Consider the following 17,125-nt stretch of genomic DNA (forward strand, 5'->3'; position numbering starts at 1 on the left):
CATAATAATACAAATGTGCATAATAACCTGGGAAAGGGGTAATAACTCAAGGGTCCGGTAGCAGCACTAGTAACCATTTTTAACTTACAGTTTGAAAGATGATGGGATGACTTGATGACCTTTCCAACAAGGCTGGTCCAGAATACATAACCATAACTGCAGGCAGTGCTCTAAACAAAAGATGGTCAAAACAATGATTGACCCATTTGGTGGTGATCTCATAAAAACACTCACTCTTTAAGGGTACTTGAGGGTGTTCAGAATGTTTACAACCTGCTGTGTAAATTATTTTTCAGTGAACAACACAACAGGGTAAGATATCAAATATTATATTTAATATAATTGCGCAAACCACAAATGTAAACATTGCCCACATTCTTCAGTGGGAAAATAAACAGTATAAACTGTATCAGTATATAAAGACCTCAGAATTCATTTTGAAACAGATTATTTAGAATTATTTAAAGGTGTGAAGTGCAAAACACAATAGAACATGTTGATGTGTATGTAGGACATGAGTAGGGGAAGCCGTTTGGTGGTATCATTACTTATAATTATACAATGTTATAGTACACATTTTCATTCTGGTTTATAAATATATGTATTAAGTTACTCTCACACCTATGGAAGGTTTTGACCTTGAATGCATGTGAAAACATTACGTGGGCCCTTAAAAACTGGAAACAAATCTAGCTAGAATAAATTGTTTATACAGTAGGTGACCACTAGAAATCAACTGAAATACTAAGTTTTTAAAAATCTAAATCTGACTTTTTTAAAGTAAATGATCTCTTACATTTAGTCTTTTTACATTATTCTTAACAAAAAGAATATTAATACTCCAGTGCATCAGATATTCTTAAAAAATTATCATTTGTGGTTTTTGACTTGGTATCAAGGTATCCTACACAGTGGATCCAGATGTGCAAGAACTAGGAGAAGCATTAAATCCAGTAGAGCTTTCCTTTACTTTATAGGAGTAGTGAGTTACCACAATGCCCCAGGACTTTGCTAGTCACCCAGACTCACACATCCTAGTAGGTGTATTTATTACATGGGTTATCTCACCTAAATGCCCATATGGGTCCAGATACCCCAGCTCAGGAGCTGCACTCCTCACCTACACATAGCATACTCGCAGCAGCATCTTAGACAGCAAGTCTTGGTAAAAGCTAAGAAACACCCATCCAGGTAAATACATAAGGGTCACCAGGCCCATGAAATTCAGTGGATAATGAGAGTAATCCCACGAACAAGCGTTGCAGGTGCGTAACCCTATGCCCCAGGAGAACTCCCATGTGTAGACAAAGAGAATGTAGACCGGGAGACGCTTCCAGGGTCCCCATCCTCTGGTGTAGCACAGGTAAAAGTAGAGCTTCTCCACCACCAGGCTGCAGCTCCCGTACATAAAGAAGGACCACAGGGACGTGTGTCCGCTCATTGGGCTGCCCGGCTTCTCCAGCACGTTGAAGACGGAGGTGAAGAGGACCTCGTCCAGGAAGCCGTGCATACCGAAGAAAATGAAGCGCAGGAACACTGACAGCCTGCGTCCAGCACTGACCCCGCTGGCACTGGCGCAGTGCGCCGTCTGCCCCTCCCAGCCCTGCTGGTACTGCAGCCGCAGGAAGGTCCTGAGGAAGACCTGTGAGTGATAGACCGCCAGCGCGTACTGCAGCCCCAGCTCGGCCGCGCTGAATGCCCGCTCCTGCGGACAGCACTGCAGCAACGTCTTCCTCAACAGGATCTGCAGGCCCACGAACACCGACGGATAAAAGACGAAGTGGAAAGCCAGGGCACTGTCCGGGAAGCTCTTCCTCTGGAGATAGATCTTCTCCAGGGCGAAGTGCGTGATGGCGTGCAGCAGGCAGCGGTAGGGAGAAGAGAAGCCCAGCAGGCTGTAGTCCTGGCTGTTAGGGAAGCGCCGGACACAGGAGGTCACTACATCCAGTGTCAGGCCGTGCATGCCGTAGAAGTACAGTCTCATCCATGCAGGCAGGGGCTGCAAGCTGGGGATAGAGCTGCCGGCCGCCGGAGCTTTGGGACGGGCTTTGACCACCTGCCGCCTCCAGGCACCCTGGCTCCTGCCCATGTTTGCGATGGCTGCAGCAGGTTGCCAGGGGTCAGAGTCGCATCGCCTTGCCGAGGATGCTGAGCAAGACCCAGCGCCTGGCACAGCTCTCAGCGCCCCTCCTCGTGTACCTCGCCTCTGTCAAAAGAAACCAACACCCCCACCCCTCTTACCTCAATCCCTCCGCACATCGCATTGAGCTTGCGACTCGTTTACTTTGTGCCCCGGCTACCTGCCTGCTAAAATATACAAATAAATTAGGGGATATATGGAAGCCAGGGCATTGAGTGTATTTTAGATTAGAGAACACGGTGTAGCCACAATAAATGTAAAAGGAGTGACATATACATATTTCACATAACACCAATTCATATTGGGGTCCTGGTGATCAGCATATATGGAATTAATTCATTAATATTAATCACTCAATAATTGGTATGCAATAAGCAATGATTCATTTTCATCACAGAAATAGTTTTTTTGCATAAACATTCACCTGGACATTAACCCTAACAACGTGTGGCACATGCATAAGCAGACATAGATTAGTGCTAGCAAACCAACAAGTGTCTCTTGAGATACTTAAAGAAATATTAATTTTTTTAGTGGTCATGCATTTTCTTACTGAAGTAGATTTTTAGAATTTATGGAAATAAGGCAACAGATTGGTGACTTAAAGGGGGATTTTATTTTTATTATAGCGCCAACATTTTACGCAGCCCTTAGAGTGTATACATTCAAAGGGAGTAACAAAACTACATTGGCAAACATTAAACAAAGAGGATGCTTACTCGCCTTTCTCAAGTTTATGTAGATTGATATTTTATTATAAGTGTTTATACAGTGTATTAAAATGCAGTTACAGTTCAAGTACTCAAAAGCTTACTTTAAGCTTCATAGGTCTTAATAACATTTTAACTTCTCCTCTCCCTCTTATATCTTATTTTTTGTCTTGTTCCGCTTTAACAAATTTGCATTTAGTTGCCTTTAACGCAATATTAAAGTGCATTTCAGTTACTGTATGTTTGAGCTTTTTGTATGTCCTTGGTGAAGTATAAGCTTTACTTCCAGTATAATACTAACTTGTCATCCCAGAGGCATTTCATCAACCTCTTTTAATGCAGCCTAGCAAGGGACAATGAACTTGTAAGAGATGAGAAATTCAGCCATTATATTTTGGAATTTACAAAGCTATTGCTAATAGCTTAATGGTTGCAGTGTTTATGAGCTCCTACTAATACTCACCTTGAAACTATTTGTTATTTTTCCTTGATGTCTAACCATGATATATATATATATATATATATATATACATATATATATGTTTTGTATATACTGATCAATATAGGCAATTACCTAACAATTTAGTCACTATAAGTAGTTACCACTAACAGTTTAAGTATCTTGCTAGCATACATTTACAATTCTGTGGATTTATGTGGACCCACGCTGATCTGTAGTTTAAAAAATGCTTACATTTCCCCTTGTCCCAGGTGCTATTAGTGCACACAAAAATGAATTGTGGTCAAAGATGGGAGAGGCACCCTGCTGCAGCCACCGCAAACATGGGTAGGAGCCAGGGTGCCCGGAGGTGGCAGGTGCTCAAAGCCTGTCCCAAAGCTCCGGCCACCGGGTTGCTTTATATAGAAATCAAGCACTACTGAGTGGTACTGACACTCAGGAGAGCCATTTCAGGGGAGACAATGAACCACCTTTATGTTTAAACTTTACAGGACCAATGCGTAGACTCTGCTTTGGAACATAGTTTTACTATCTAAGAAGTCCTCCACCTCTATCTAAGACTAAGTCATCCATGGCTTTTTACATTGCCTCTGATGGGGCCATTAGCAAGGAATGAAGCTGTTGTTTGAAACCAACGTCTGCTGCAGTACTTCTTGTAAGAAAAAGGTATTAAAAATACTTAATAGTGCTATTACTGGTGGGCTACCACATAGTACAGTACATCAGTGGTATTATTTGGCCTAAAGCAGATGTAACAATATATGTGATGTCAAAGGGGGCAGTAGCTTGATGGATGGTCCAAAACCATCCAACAAGTTTGTTTTGATGTCTTTAAAACATGTATTTTACAGCCAAAAAATTAATATTTGGGAAAAAAAAGTGACATCTGCATTAAGGAGGTTGTTGCACCGCATAACACTTAGAGCTGTATTACTGATGACAGTGACATGCTTGATCATGAGTGTTATAATGTTGTTATAACATTATGAGTGTTATAATTTTGCCAGGGATAAAGGTTGTCAATAAACATGTATTTGCTAAGCAGCAAGCTTAGTACGTCTTAAAAACCTGTTTGTCCCTGGTCATCAGGGGTGTTTTAACACTATTGAATAGACTGTTGCACATTTTAACTATAAAGCAAATATACGTGATACCTGTTACCACTGACTAATGTAATTTCCTACTTTTGTTTTATTGTGTTTGTATCCAATGCACTGATGCAAAATACAGTAGTTTCAATGTATTCAAATGTTCGTGTGAGGGCATTTGATCATTCTCATTTGCATGAATAGGAAATAAGTGTGACAGCTTAGTGTTTGATGAAACTAGGCCAATGTCTTTGCATACCGGATTACTTTCAAAGCAGGACATTGACTGTCTGATGGCAACTGACTCCAGATGTGGATATTTACTGACTTTTCTATGCTATTATTGTGATGCACTCTGGTCTTTTTATTGCAACAGCCGTACCATTTGCTTAAAGATCTTCATAAATTATGCATTGGTAGGATACAAGAATAGCAAAAGTAACATATTGTTTTACTATTGGTAAATATTATAATCTATTGAAAATCCATATATTTAAATGGACACTCCCACCTTTGTATGCTCTTTAATGTATATGATAGCTGTATTGCCCCTTTAAATTTTTGTGGTTGTCTGTTTTGCCAAAGCATGGATAGATTCTGCATAATCCCCAGAAAGTAACAGTATGTAAAAGTTACTCCCTCAGACCGTTATACAAAATAAGGGAACACACAACCTTAAATGTAGAAAAGGCACAAACATTTAGATTCCTGGGTTCCTGCTAGAAAATTAATGACCAATAAATATACAACATAAAGCAAGAATTCAGAACATACCCAGTGAATACCTCTCCTTACTTCCCCTCTCCATCTCCCACTCACCACTAACCTTAAGCGCAGCCCTGACACTCTAACACAATAAGATGACACACAATCATGATAATACCATATGCTGACACCCACACACACATCACCAAATACTAATACGCTCTTGCTAGCACCATACAATAAAATACATTTCTACATACGCCATACATTGACACACAACTACACCTCAAAGCGAATATCAAATACTAACAGACACATGCTGATGCTAACATTGTACACTAATATATCTACACTCTTAACACCATACTACAACACACAATAACCTAATTTGCTTGGAAACACTAACACATTACATTAACACACAAACTAACGCATGCACACACTAATGCGCAGGCATGATAACGCTAAATGCTGATATACTGTATGGCATTAATGTGAGTGTGTAAGAACAGTACACACAACATGCACACACAAACACTATGCACACACACTCCTACCCCTTCTCACTCTTACCCCATTTCACTGCAGCTCATACAGGTGGGAGGAGTGAAAACCTACAGCACTGTAAAAACCCCACATACTTCTTCCACAGTGTTCTAGAGTTCCAGAGCTTTGTTTCATGTTTCCTTGGACTCCTGTTTCCAAATCTGCCCTCCTCTCTGTGCTACAGTGTATTTTAGAAAATGAGGCATCTTTGTTCAGGAGGTTTTGCTTGCCTTATACCACAGACCACCTGGTAGGGGTGCCTGGCAAGAGATGGCATTCTCTGCTCCAACACTTCAACAACAACCCTGAGAATACACTGGAGACGCTATGGAGCTTGCAGTACTTAATCTCAACCCATGCTGTATAGCTGTCCTCCAGTATTAACTTTATGTACAAATACAGTATGTTCCTTATTAAAACAGACAAATATACAGAGCATAAATAAAAAAGATTAAAAAAGAACTAGCTGTTAGACACTAGAGGGAGTGGCGCTGCTGTCCACATCCACACAAGCACTGTACACATTTTTATTCTATATATAAAGTACATGGCTGCTGTAAAACAGCACATCTATTAGGAATTTATGTGAAAAATCTGAACTTAATTGATTCTTAAAATACCTTAACAATAATAACCAGGTTATACTGAATTTAGCAAAAATAGTGTCTGTTTTTTGGATTGTTTATAAAAGATGGTAAAATCCATACTAAAACTTTTTTTTTTTTTTTTTAAAGGTGGAATAAATAGACGCTATTCCATTCGGCTAAAAAAATGTACCCAAAAACCAAGCATGCACAATAAGGTTACATTGTATTGATGATGATGTTTCTAATGAACAATTAGATGCCATAAATAAGACATTACATGAGAAGGATTACTGTACTGCGGAGATTAAAACAATATAGAGGAAACTATGAATTTAGATTACTAAAGTATAAAACCAAATCATATTTTTACAGATTTTTTTAGATTATAATACTCTGAATGTTTTTTAAAACCTGACAAACCTAAAATCATTTTAGTAGGGCACCCAGTTCAAAGAAAAGGGTAACCTTACATTACATTATACTCACGGAGCTTTAAATAGAAGACAATCTGGAAATCTGGATTTCATAGTTATATGTGAAGAGCCTGTTGATCACAAAAAAGAAGAAAGAAATTCAAATCCCAAGTAACAGGAATATAAAAGTTTAGAAGAAAATCAGTTTTACATTGTAATTCTATTGATGTGATTCATCATGTACAATATGGATTACAATATATTGGTAGAACAACAAGGAAGTTAAGGGTCAGAGTAGGTGAAAACTGTACAAATATGAACAAAAACATAACAGTAACACAAAAAAAATTGCTAAATATAAAAGGCATTGGAGAGGTGGTAATACCTTAAAAAATTTTTTTTAATACTTTTAGAAAATATTCTTGTCGTATGTCCTTTTCCTTTAAGGAATGCTTTATTGTATTATTTTGATATGTATATGTTAGTTTTTTAAGCATTGTTTTTTTGTAGGTTTTCTGTTTTTATGAGGAATATATTTGTACATAAACAGTTAATATTGGAGGACAGCTATGAGATGAAAACATCCCCAGAGAATATAAGGGTTTATAAGGGAGATTACAGCATGGGTAAAGGCTAGATAATGATGTATCACAAGACTAAGTGTCATTTTCGTTTTATATGGTGATGTCTCGCAAGAAGATGACATAAATAATGTATAATGTGTTGGCAGACAAGAATCATTTGGACCATCCAGTGTGCCCAATTTCTGAATACTTTCCTTAGTCCCTGGTCTTATCTTAAGCATTTTAAAGCCCTCTCTGGACACCATTAATGAAATATCTGTGACAAGAGGGGCTGTTCGACGCTAAGGACATAGAACAACAATTATACAAAGATAGAGGAGCACACAGCCTGAAAAGGATCAAAGGCTTAAAAATTCAGATTCCTGATAGAATAATAATGACTAATAAGTACAAAAAAAACCACCCAAGATATAAACAGTGGGAATTCTGTTACAATATATGTCCACTACTATCCCTTAGACATCATCAAATGTCCAAATTTTTCAGTTCGTTTGTGGCGCATCTGTTTTCCGGCAACAAATTATGTTTCCTGCCCATTGGCTCAGACCACATTCACAATCTATTTTTCATGTTTATCATTTATGAGAGCAAGATCTTCATCCGCATCTCCACAGACAAAACTTGGCACAGCCTAGCGCACAACCTAGGGCAAAATTGCAGTGCTTTCTGTGACATCCTCTCTCCTGATTGGAGGATTGTGGTGGCAGCATTGGAGACAAAATTGTGGCGTTTTCTGTGACATTCTTTCCCCTGATTGAAGGATCTTTGAAAAGGACGTCACATGAAGCGCTGCCATTTTGGTGGAACTATGTGCCAGAAAACTGGTAGAAACCAAAATAAACTATATGGGGCTGGTCTCCAAATGTTTCCAGGGCTGCTTTTCATTCCCAGTCCTGAAGATAGGAATCTTGTAAACTGTGCCTTAAGTTCTTGTTAAGCTAGAAATGATATGTAGAACTGTACATACAAGACCCAAGGAAGCTGATGGCAGCATCCCAGTAATATTTAAAATTGGAGCCACCCACTGCTTGAAAGCACACTGCCAAGAAAATGGTGGGACTTGTAATTTACATTTTTAACATTCAAACAATTATGGTGACTTAAAATGTAGTTCTGATGCACACAGTGATGATAGTAAAGGTTACAGACAAACAAGCAAAGCCTAGTATCAATCCTAGGGTCTGTAACAGAAGTCAAAGTACAAGTTCTACCAGGTAGACAGAATAACCAAGCACTGACTACAGGAGAAATGAGAGCTTTAAACATATCCCTATGTACCTGATAGAGGAGGTCACAGGAATGCATACAGAGCATAAAGACACCATCTGTGAAACAGCTTGCTGCCAGGGCATGGAATTCAGATACTGAATACCTTACATTTAAAAACTGTCTCTCACGTACGGGCGACTTGCTGGTATAACGCGGTGACTTTCAACACGCAAACACGTTTCGCCCAATCAGGCTTCCTTAGAGACAGTTTTTAAATGTAAGCATGCTGCACCTTTTTAAATATTAAAACGTATTTATACCTTACCTTCCTGTCTCTCCACTTTATACCTCTTGTTCCGTGTTATCGTCGTGTGAACGGAGAAAACGCAAGAGGAAGAGATCCAAGGAGAATCCCTCAATACAATCCGATAAGTGAATACGGAGCTGAAAGCCACACGTTGTGTACTTGCAAAGTCAGAGCAAACTTATTGCTCAGTTACATGTGGGTGAGATATCACTTAGGGGAAAGGTTTGATTTGTATACATTTATGGAAAGCACTATGATTTCTTGTCTTTCGTTTTTTATTCTTATATATTGACACATTACCTTGATACAACGGATGGAGCCCTAATCTGGCAATTGAAAAGCAAATATAAGTATTATTGTTTCATATCTCCATTCCACACTTTTTTGGTGAAATATTAATAGTCACTTTCACATTTTGATTTATCAATAGTTATTATATTTTTTCAGCGCAACACTTTTCTTTTACTTTTTATCAGGAAAACTATCATTTTTACTAGACTTGGGCGCCGGCCAACTCTTCATGTTCGTCTTCGTGTTAGTCTTCGTGTGAGAAAAAATCTTCTTATTCCACGAATATTTGTCCGTTCCTGTGTTTGGTTCAGGTGAATATTCGTGTATGCAGCAGCTTTGGCTCCAGGATTTTAAATGTCCGTACAAGCAACTATATTGGTCGCCGGCAGGGGCCTCCTCTGCCATCAACCAATGAAGTGCACCTGTAATACATTGGTTGATGGCAGACGAGCCCCCTGCTGGTGACCAATAGAGTCGCTCGTACAGACTTTTAAAATCCTGGTGCCGCAACTTGGCCGGGAGAGACTACTGGTCTCCCCACTCTAAGAGTTAAAGGTCTGTACAAACGACCAATAGAGTCGCTTGTACGGACCTTTAACTCTTGGAGCGCCAAGATCATGGTCTCCCCAGGCCAAGTTGCACCGCCAAGAGTTAAAGGGCCGTGCAAGTGAGTCTATTGGTCGTCTGCAGGTGCCTCCCTCTGGCATCCACCAATTGGGTTAACATGAAAACGAACGCAAAGGGTGCGTTTTCGTTGTTCAGCCCGAATACCGCACATACAAACATGGCGGCGGCTGCAAAACGAAGACAAAGACACACAATACAAATGCACAAGTCTAATTTTGACATATTGCTGACCAGCCCAGATAAAATGCTGCCCTGCAGTATGGGGGATGTGTAACTGACTAATTGGTTCCCTTCCATAAGTCTATACATCCCACATGCTGCAGGGCAGCATTTTATCTGGGCTGGTCAGCAATATGTCAAAATTACATGAGTCCTGGAAAGCATGGCCGATGTGATCACACAAGATCTGCAGTTGTTGGGGATGCTCTGACCCAGTAGCCATCACAATTTGGCTCTGTCCAAAACATTGGAAATTAACCTTATACATGTAAGGTATTGCTGTACTTGGGAAGGTTGCAGAACATAAACTGTGTATTTGTTTAGAAGTGGCTCCTATCCTGTGGAGGACATCTTAAGCAAAATTAATATATTTTTATTTAAATAAGTGGATTCCTTTTTACGGGTGGCAGCAGGGGCAGACTGAGACCATACAGGGCCCGGGGCAACAAAATGTAACACAAATGTTTTATCAATTTTGTAAAAACATTTTGTTTTTAGATATTTTAAGTCATTTCCAATAGAACGATAAGAACAGAAATAAAAGTCTGATCACTGAAATGAAACTAAATGTTCCACTATGCTTTGTCTTTGGTTAGAAACAAACATGGTGAGGACAGATATAATAAATCTTACCCCATGAGAAGGGAGGAGGGGTGTAATTTGAATAGTGTGGTAATCCGAACTAGGGATAATTTTCCTAAAACACTAGGCTATTCACATGTTCTATATTCATGCCTGTGAAATGTATCAGTTACATCAAACTACTTCTATAACAAAGGAAATACCTTATTTACAAGTTCGTGATTAATAATTCATAAATGCTATTAAAGGGCATCTTTTGTTTCTACTATCTGTGGACAGTGACTAAGATGACAAAAATAATCTTTTAACTTTATACAGACAAGGCTGATCTTTGATCCCAAATGCACACTGGGCAAAAAGCCTTTCTGTTGCCCTATCCTCTGCCCAACGCATATATGTATTTGTTTTTGCATTCAGAAGGCACAAACTTCTTGTGGATGATCTCTGTCCAATACAGGGGCAGTTGTTATGCCCTGGTGTGTGCCAAACCTACTTTCAGACATTGGTAACATTTTTGGTTTGACAGCACTTTCCATGATCTAAGTACTCCGGGAGGCCTCCTGAGTTGCCTGGCACTAAAACTAGCTCTTTATATAGACAATACACATCTTTAAGATATATACACTCACTGGCCACTTTATTAGGTACACCTGTTCAATTGCTTGTTAACACAAATAGCTAATTAGCCAATCACATGGCAGCAAGTCAATGGATTTAGGCATGTAGACGTGGTCAAGAAAACTTGCTGAAGTTCAAATGAAGCATCAGAATGGGGAAGAAAGGGCATTTAAGTGACTTTGAACATTGCATGGTTGTTGGTGCCAGACAGGCTGGTCTGAGTATTTCATAACTGCTGATCTACTGGGATTTCCCTGCACAACAATCTCTAGGGTTTATAGAGGATGGTCCAAAAAAGAGAAAATAGTCAGTGAGCGGCGGTTGTGTGGACAAAAATGCCTCGTTAATGTCAGAGGAATGGGCAAACTGGTTCGGGATGAGAGAAAGGCAACAGTAACTCAAATAACCACTCGTTACAACCAAGGTATGCAGAATAGCATCTCTGAATGCACAACACGTTGAACCTTGAAGCAGATGGGCTACAGCAGCAGCAGACCACACCAGGTGCCACTTCTGTCAGCCAAGAACAGTCTCACCAGAATTGGACAATGGAAGACTGGAAGAATGTTGCCTGTCTGATGGGTCTCGATTCCAGCTGCAACATTCAGATGACAGGGTCAGACTTTGGCGTAACCAACATGAAAACATGGATCCATGCTACATTGTATCAATAGTTCAGGCTAGTGGAGGTGGTGTAATGGTGTGGGGGACATTTTCCTGGCACACTTTGGTCCCCTTAGTACCAATTGAGCATTGTTTAAACACGACAGTAGGGTAGTGCCTCATGTTACAAAGCTCACATCATCTTAGACTGGTTTCTTGAACATGACAGTGAGTTGACTGTACTCCAATGGCCTCCACAGTCACCAGATCTTAATCCAATAGAGGAACTTTGAGATGTGGTGGAATGGGAGATTTGTATCATGGATGTGTAGCCAACAAATCTGCAGCAACTGCATGATGCCATCATGTCCATATGGACCAAAATCTATAAGAAATGTTTCCAGCACCTTGTAGAAAGTATGCCACAAAGAATGAAGGCAGATCTGAAGGCAAAAGGGGGTCTAACCCACTACTAGCAAGGTGTACCTAATAAAGTAATCAGTGAGTGAATTTTTGTTATAGAATTACTTATTACCATATTTTTTCTATCGTGTGTAATATGCAAAGTGACAATAAATGCCTTTGGACATCTAAAGTTGATTCTGTATGGTATCAAAGGTGAAGGTGAACAGAAAATTCAGTTGTCAGGGACTGGGTCCATACAGATGACTGCAATGACCCAGAGCGCCCAAAGATGGTGTTCAGGAGTTATTGTGCAGAAGCTGAGTTGGATAGGGCCTGGTGCAGGAAATATAGAAATGTATATATTAAAAATAACCTCTTTATTGCCCCAATCCAAAGTTCAAAATTAGGTAAAAATAATGTAGTATGTAGGGCTGCACTTTTATTCCCTTATAAAGTTGAAAGTTTATGCATGTGGGATATTATTCTACTCAGAGGCTGTTGCTGGACATAAATAAGGGGAATTTTTTATCTGTGGCATTTAAAAAAACAGTATATAATTTGTATAAGTACACTAAATATTGAAATGGGGAATCATGGTTAAATAAAGTCTAACTACAGTCTAAAATATTTTTATACCGTGTTTAAGTCTCCTGCTCTTTTGTTACTAAGCTAATTTCTTTTCCACCACATATTTAATTAATGTATATCATGTCCTGTACTTTTTTTTTAATATATAGAAACAGTTAATGTATACAATTTCTAAAACAGTTTAGGATAACAACAAACATTTGTTATTATATATCCTTTATTATTATTATATGCCCTCAATTAATGGTAGCTTATTTTTCAAAGTTCCTGTCACAACCACACTATAACTGGAGTGACTCCAAGTTCCAGGCTTTTCAGTTAGTTCTGGGTACAATGTCTTTTCTCAATCTGTATTCTACCCTCACAGTGTTATTCATTCAAGCTAGTCAAGTTACAACACAAATAAATTATCTATGTAAACAAGTAAAAGTCAAGTTTTAGTTCAATGCAAAATAAGGACACCTACCTGTTTTTATCTTCACTTTATGGTTATGTCTTAAGAAGCAGGAGTGTATTAAAAAGAGCATTTTTTAGGGCCCAGTTAGTACATGAAATCCTTCTGCTGCAGCAGGTGTATCTGCAGGAACACGGAATATAACTTGCAAGTGTCCAGGTTTTTGCCAGACAGTTTTCAGCCTATGATTAAGCGCCTGAGGGCATGAAACATGTAAGGCACCACACTTTTTTGCAAGAGTTTCTAGTTTCCCAGCATATTTTTGTTTTGTTAGTGTCATATCCTGTTTTTTTTGTATCTGCTATTGACTGGTTGGAGCACTGGTGACTACAGCCTGCTACCTAAGTTGCATCTTGGAATCCAAAGGATGATGGAAGCTGTCTAGATTTTGTTTGCGAGACAGTGGACTTTTCAGGCAATATCCAGCATAGATGCCACACTATCCCACTTTTGCAGGCTGTGATGGTAAGTTGAGGAGATCCTCTTACCTCATCTGACTGAGGATAGTGATTTTACAGCACAGACCTCCAATGCAGCTCCCATAAGTCCACATGTCAACATTTTTGCAGCAGAGCACCACGAGGTGGGACTTTGGTTTACCTAGGCATTCTCAGGGGTTGACCTTGACTCTCAGGGATTTTGCCCAATCTCAAGGTCTTAGAGTGAAGGGACAGATTCTCAAATCCCCACAGTCTGTAACTGACTCCTTCCTATTCTACCTTACTGTGACAATGTGTAAGACTCCCAAATCGGTGCTTTTCCTATCCATATGTTATTATTAATGTCTCTGCTTAAAAGCAGGAGGCTCAAATAAGTGCATATTTAAATAATGACAAGTTATGGTTTCCATCAGGACCCGTTTTAGTTCCATTTAGTTAACACATTTGGTGAGGCTCTACATAGAATCTGCACTATGCCCTATTAAAGGGTTAATATTTTGAGGGTCTCTGGGTCACCTCATTTGTAAAGTTCGCAAGTTTGGTCTTTGGACAAGGTGGACAGGTGGACTTTTCCCAAACTAGCGATGGGCCCACTTGTGATTAAGGTCCCACCTCTCCCTGCTTCTAACCACACTGCCAATAGTGACCCAAATTGGACACCTAAAATGTTAGGTAATATGATCAAGGATAGCAGAGTGAGTTTCCTACTTACTGTCATGTGACAAAATTAGACAGTAAGAGGTTTCTTTTTTGGTCATAAAGTGTACCTATGATGCTTAATCCCACAATGGTTTATTGATTTATACAAGCATCTACATAAAATATGCAAGTAGAAATGTTTTATTTTCAGACTTGGGTATTACAACCCCTTAAAAACCTGTTGCTTGCTAGTATTTACATGTCTATCTTTAAAATTTTCTTAACTCTACCTGAAGCTCTTATACCTTCAAACCTGCAGATTTTGTTCTCAATGTAGTAATTTAAAAGCTAAAAAGCAAAGTACCTACAATTGAATCATCACACTATTAATTACAACAATGCCAGACTATTTCTGTCATTTTATTATTTTTTTGTTTACCCATGTTTCATGTACATAGGTTACACCCTAAGCATAATGTACAATACTCCACTAACTGATCAGATAAATGTAATTTATATAAACTGAATTATAAAATACTAGACGTAAGAAGGAATGGCCACATGAGGTCACTATATTACAAGCTAGTCAGACATAAGCAGAGACACAATAACAAAATCAGCAGTCAAATGTATGTTTGGAGTTCTAATATGCTGGAAGAAGAGACTGAGATTGTCTCGAAAGCTTGCAATTTATCACACATGGTAAAATTAAATTGCCATCAAAATTAAGATGGCATTGAGAAAGTCTTACCAACGCAACAATAAATGATGCAGGGTTAACATGCTCTGTGGTCCAGTTCGTAATCAATTCTGCATCAATGAACCCAGGCCGAATATGACTTTTGATAGGTAATGACCACTGCAGGCTGGGAACACCCCACAAGAACTGCAGTTTTGGAAATGACCCAGTCATCTAGCCATCACAATGTGGCCCTTGTCAAAGTCACTCAGATATATAAGACAAAAGGGCAGAGCCTCTGGAAACACATTCTCCCTCGTTCCTCCAATTGGGGAGAGGTTGTGCCTGGAAGCTCCCCCATTTCGCAGAAGGTCACTGGAAGGTAAGAATAATAAAGACAGTTTCAGTGAGAAAGAAAAACATTTCCGCCCCCTCTCTTTTTCTGTGAATCTATCTGTATATTTTGGTCTCTCTGTGGACTTCTGCAAAAGAGTGTAGAGAGCAAAAGCCTTTCCCCTGGCCCGCCAATCTTGGAGAGGGTGTGCCCAAAGCCCCACCTTTTTGCAGAAAAGGCGGACGAAGAAAATAGACACAAGGAACAGCGGACAAAGACAGGAGAACAAGAAGATGTAAGAGAACATCTTTAGGAAAACGGAAGAGGTCGACGGAGAAAGAAGGGAGACATTCTGAGAGAGCAGGAGAGAGAATGAGAGTGTAAGAGGGAGAATGGGTGAGAGTGTTTGAGAGCATGGGTGAATGAACCAACAAAATTCAAACAAAAATGCGGTGCTCTTTTCTTTAATTTCATTTGGTTAGGTGTGGCTCCCTCTTCATTTTTGTAGACTCATAAGAATTTACTAATTTGGTAAATGTTTTAAAATTGAAATTTTTTAAAATTGAAATTGAGTTTCAACATGATTCTTCCCTGCAACTCTCATATATACTTTACCTCTCTTCATCTACTTTTAACCCGTACTGTTTACATGTTATTTAATGTGGTCTATTACACATCGTTTCAACCCATGTTTAATTTTATTTGCATCCTCCATTTGATCATTTTAACCCCCATTTTCTGACCCATCTTCTCAAACTATGCTGTTTTTCTTCTCTTTTTTTCATTCTCTTTTCTTAACTAGTTTTCTGTCCTGGCCCCGATGACCTGAGATAAATTCTCCAGAATCCCTCCAGTTACTAATTTTAGTTAGATGGTAGCCTCATCCATGCGTAGTTAGCACCACCATTTGCACATACCTCCATATTGGCAGGTTCTTAGAAGTGTGTGTGACTGTGTGTAATTAAATCAAATGCAAGTGCGCAAAATGTTATTTTGGATGAATATAGAGGTTGATCTTTATGTGGACAAAACCATCACATGTGTGTGATATGTGAACAAATAATAATAATAAAAAAACCTTTTGGTTGGTGCAGAAAACACTATGGTACCAGCCCTCCACTAAAAACATAAAATAGAAATTTATGAAATCTAGGTTTCTAGACATTGTAGGACACCATCGTAGTTTAGAGTGCCCCTAATTAGCCATAAAGATAAATCACTCTTTACCCATTTGTTATAAGCTTTTTCTACTTAAATTCCCAAACACATTGCACACATATATCAGGAAAAAGTAGTCCGGTGTTATAAAAAGGTGAATATTTTATTTAATAAACAAGATTAATTCAAAATGTTAATTTTACACAGCTAAAAAAATACATGTATACCTTGTTAAATGTGTATGCATGATTTATTCTTTTCAGAGGCTCATCTTTCCCTTTGGTACTGCATCATGTGAATAGACATGATGAGGACTGAAGAACCACTAGACTGGAATAAAAACAAAGAAATGGGCCAAGGCTTGTAAAGGAGAAAGTGCAAGGCAGACACTTTAACACTTTGAGCACCACAAAAGCGTTAAGTATATTGTCAGTATGAAAATGTGTTGGCAACAAATGGAAGGAGAAAATTATTTTATGTCAAAACCTGTACATTACTGTACAATAGTACAATATATATATATACACATACATATATACATATATATATATATACACACACACACACACACACGTATTTAGGTTAGTTCCATGGAAAATATTTATTAACGTGGCAACATTTTGTCTGTTTCTTTGCCACTCATTACCGATTTTCTCTAAAATGTGGTGCTTTTTCTTAAAATAAAAACAAAGCAACCAAGTATCATAAGCTTTACTAAAATGTCTTGAGTTATTTTCAC

General features: G+C 38.8%; 1 protein-coding gene across 1 annotated transcript; it reads right to left on the bottom strand.

Moving 5' to 3' along the window:
* Positions 1-1,069: 1,069 nt before the first annotated feature.
* Positions 1,070-2,155, bottom strand: TMEM229A (transmembrane protein 229A). The gene has a single exon (XM_053465313.1). It carries the CDS (start codon positions 2,087-2,089, stop codon positions 1,121-1,123), a length of 969 nt encoding a protein of 322 aa, XP_053321288.1. The 5' UTR covers positions 2,090-2,155; the 3' UTR covers positions 1,070-1,120.
* Between the last annotated feature and the right edge of the window lie 14,970 nt (positions 2,156-17,125).

The sequence above is a fragment of the Spea bombifrons genome, chromosome 4 (genome assembly GCF_027358695.1).
Source record: "Spea bombifrons isolate aSpeBom1 chromosome 4, aSpeBom1.2.pri, whole genome shotgun sequence".
NCBI classification, from domain to species: domain Eukaryota; kingdom Metazoa; phylum Chordata; class Amphibia; order Anura; family Pelobatidae; genus Spea; species Spea bombifrons.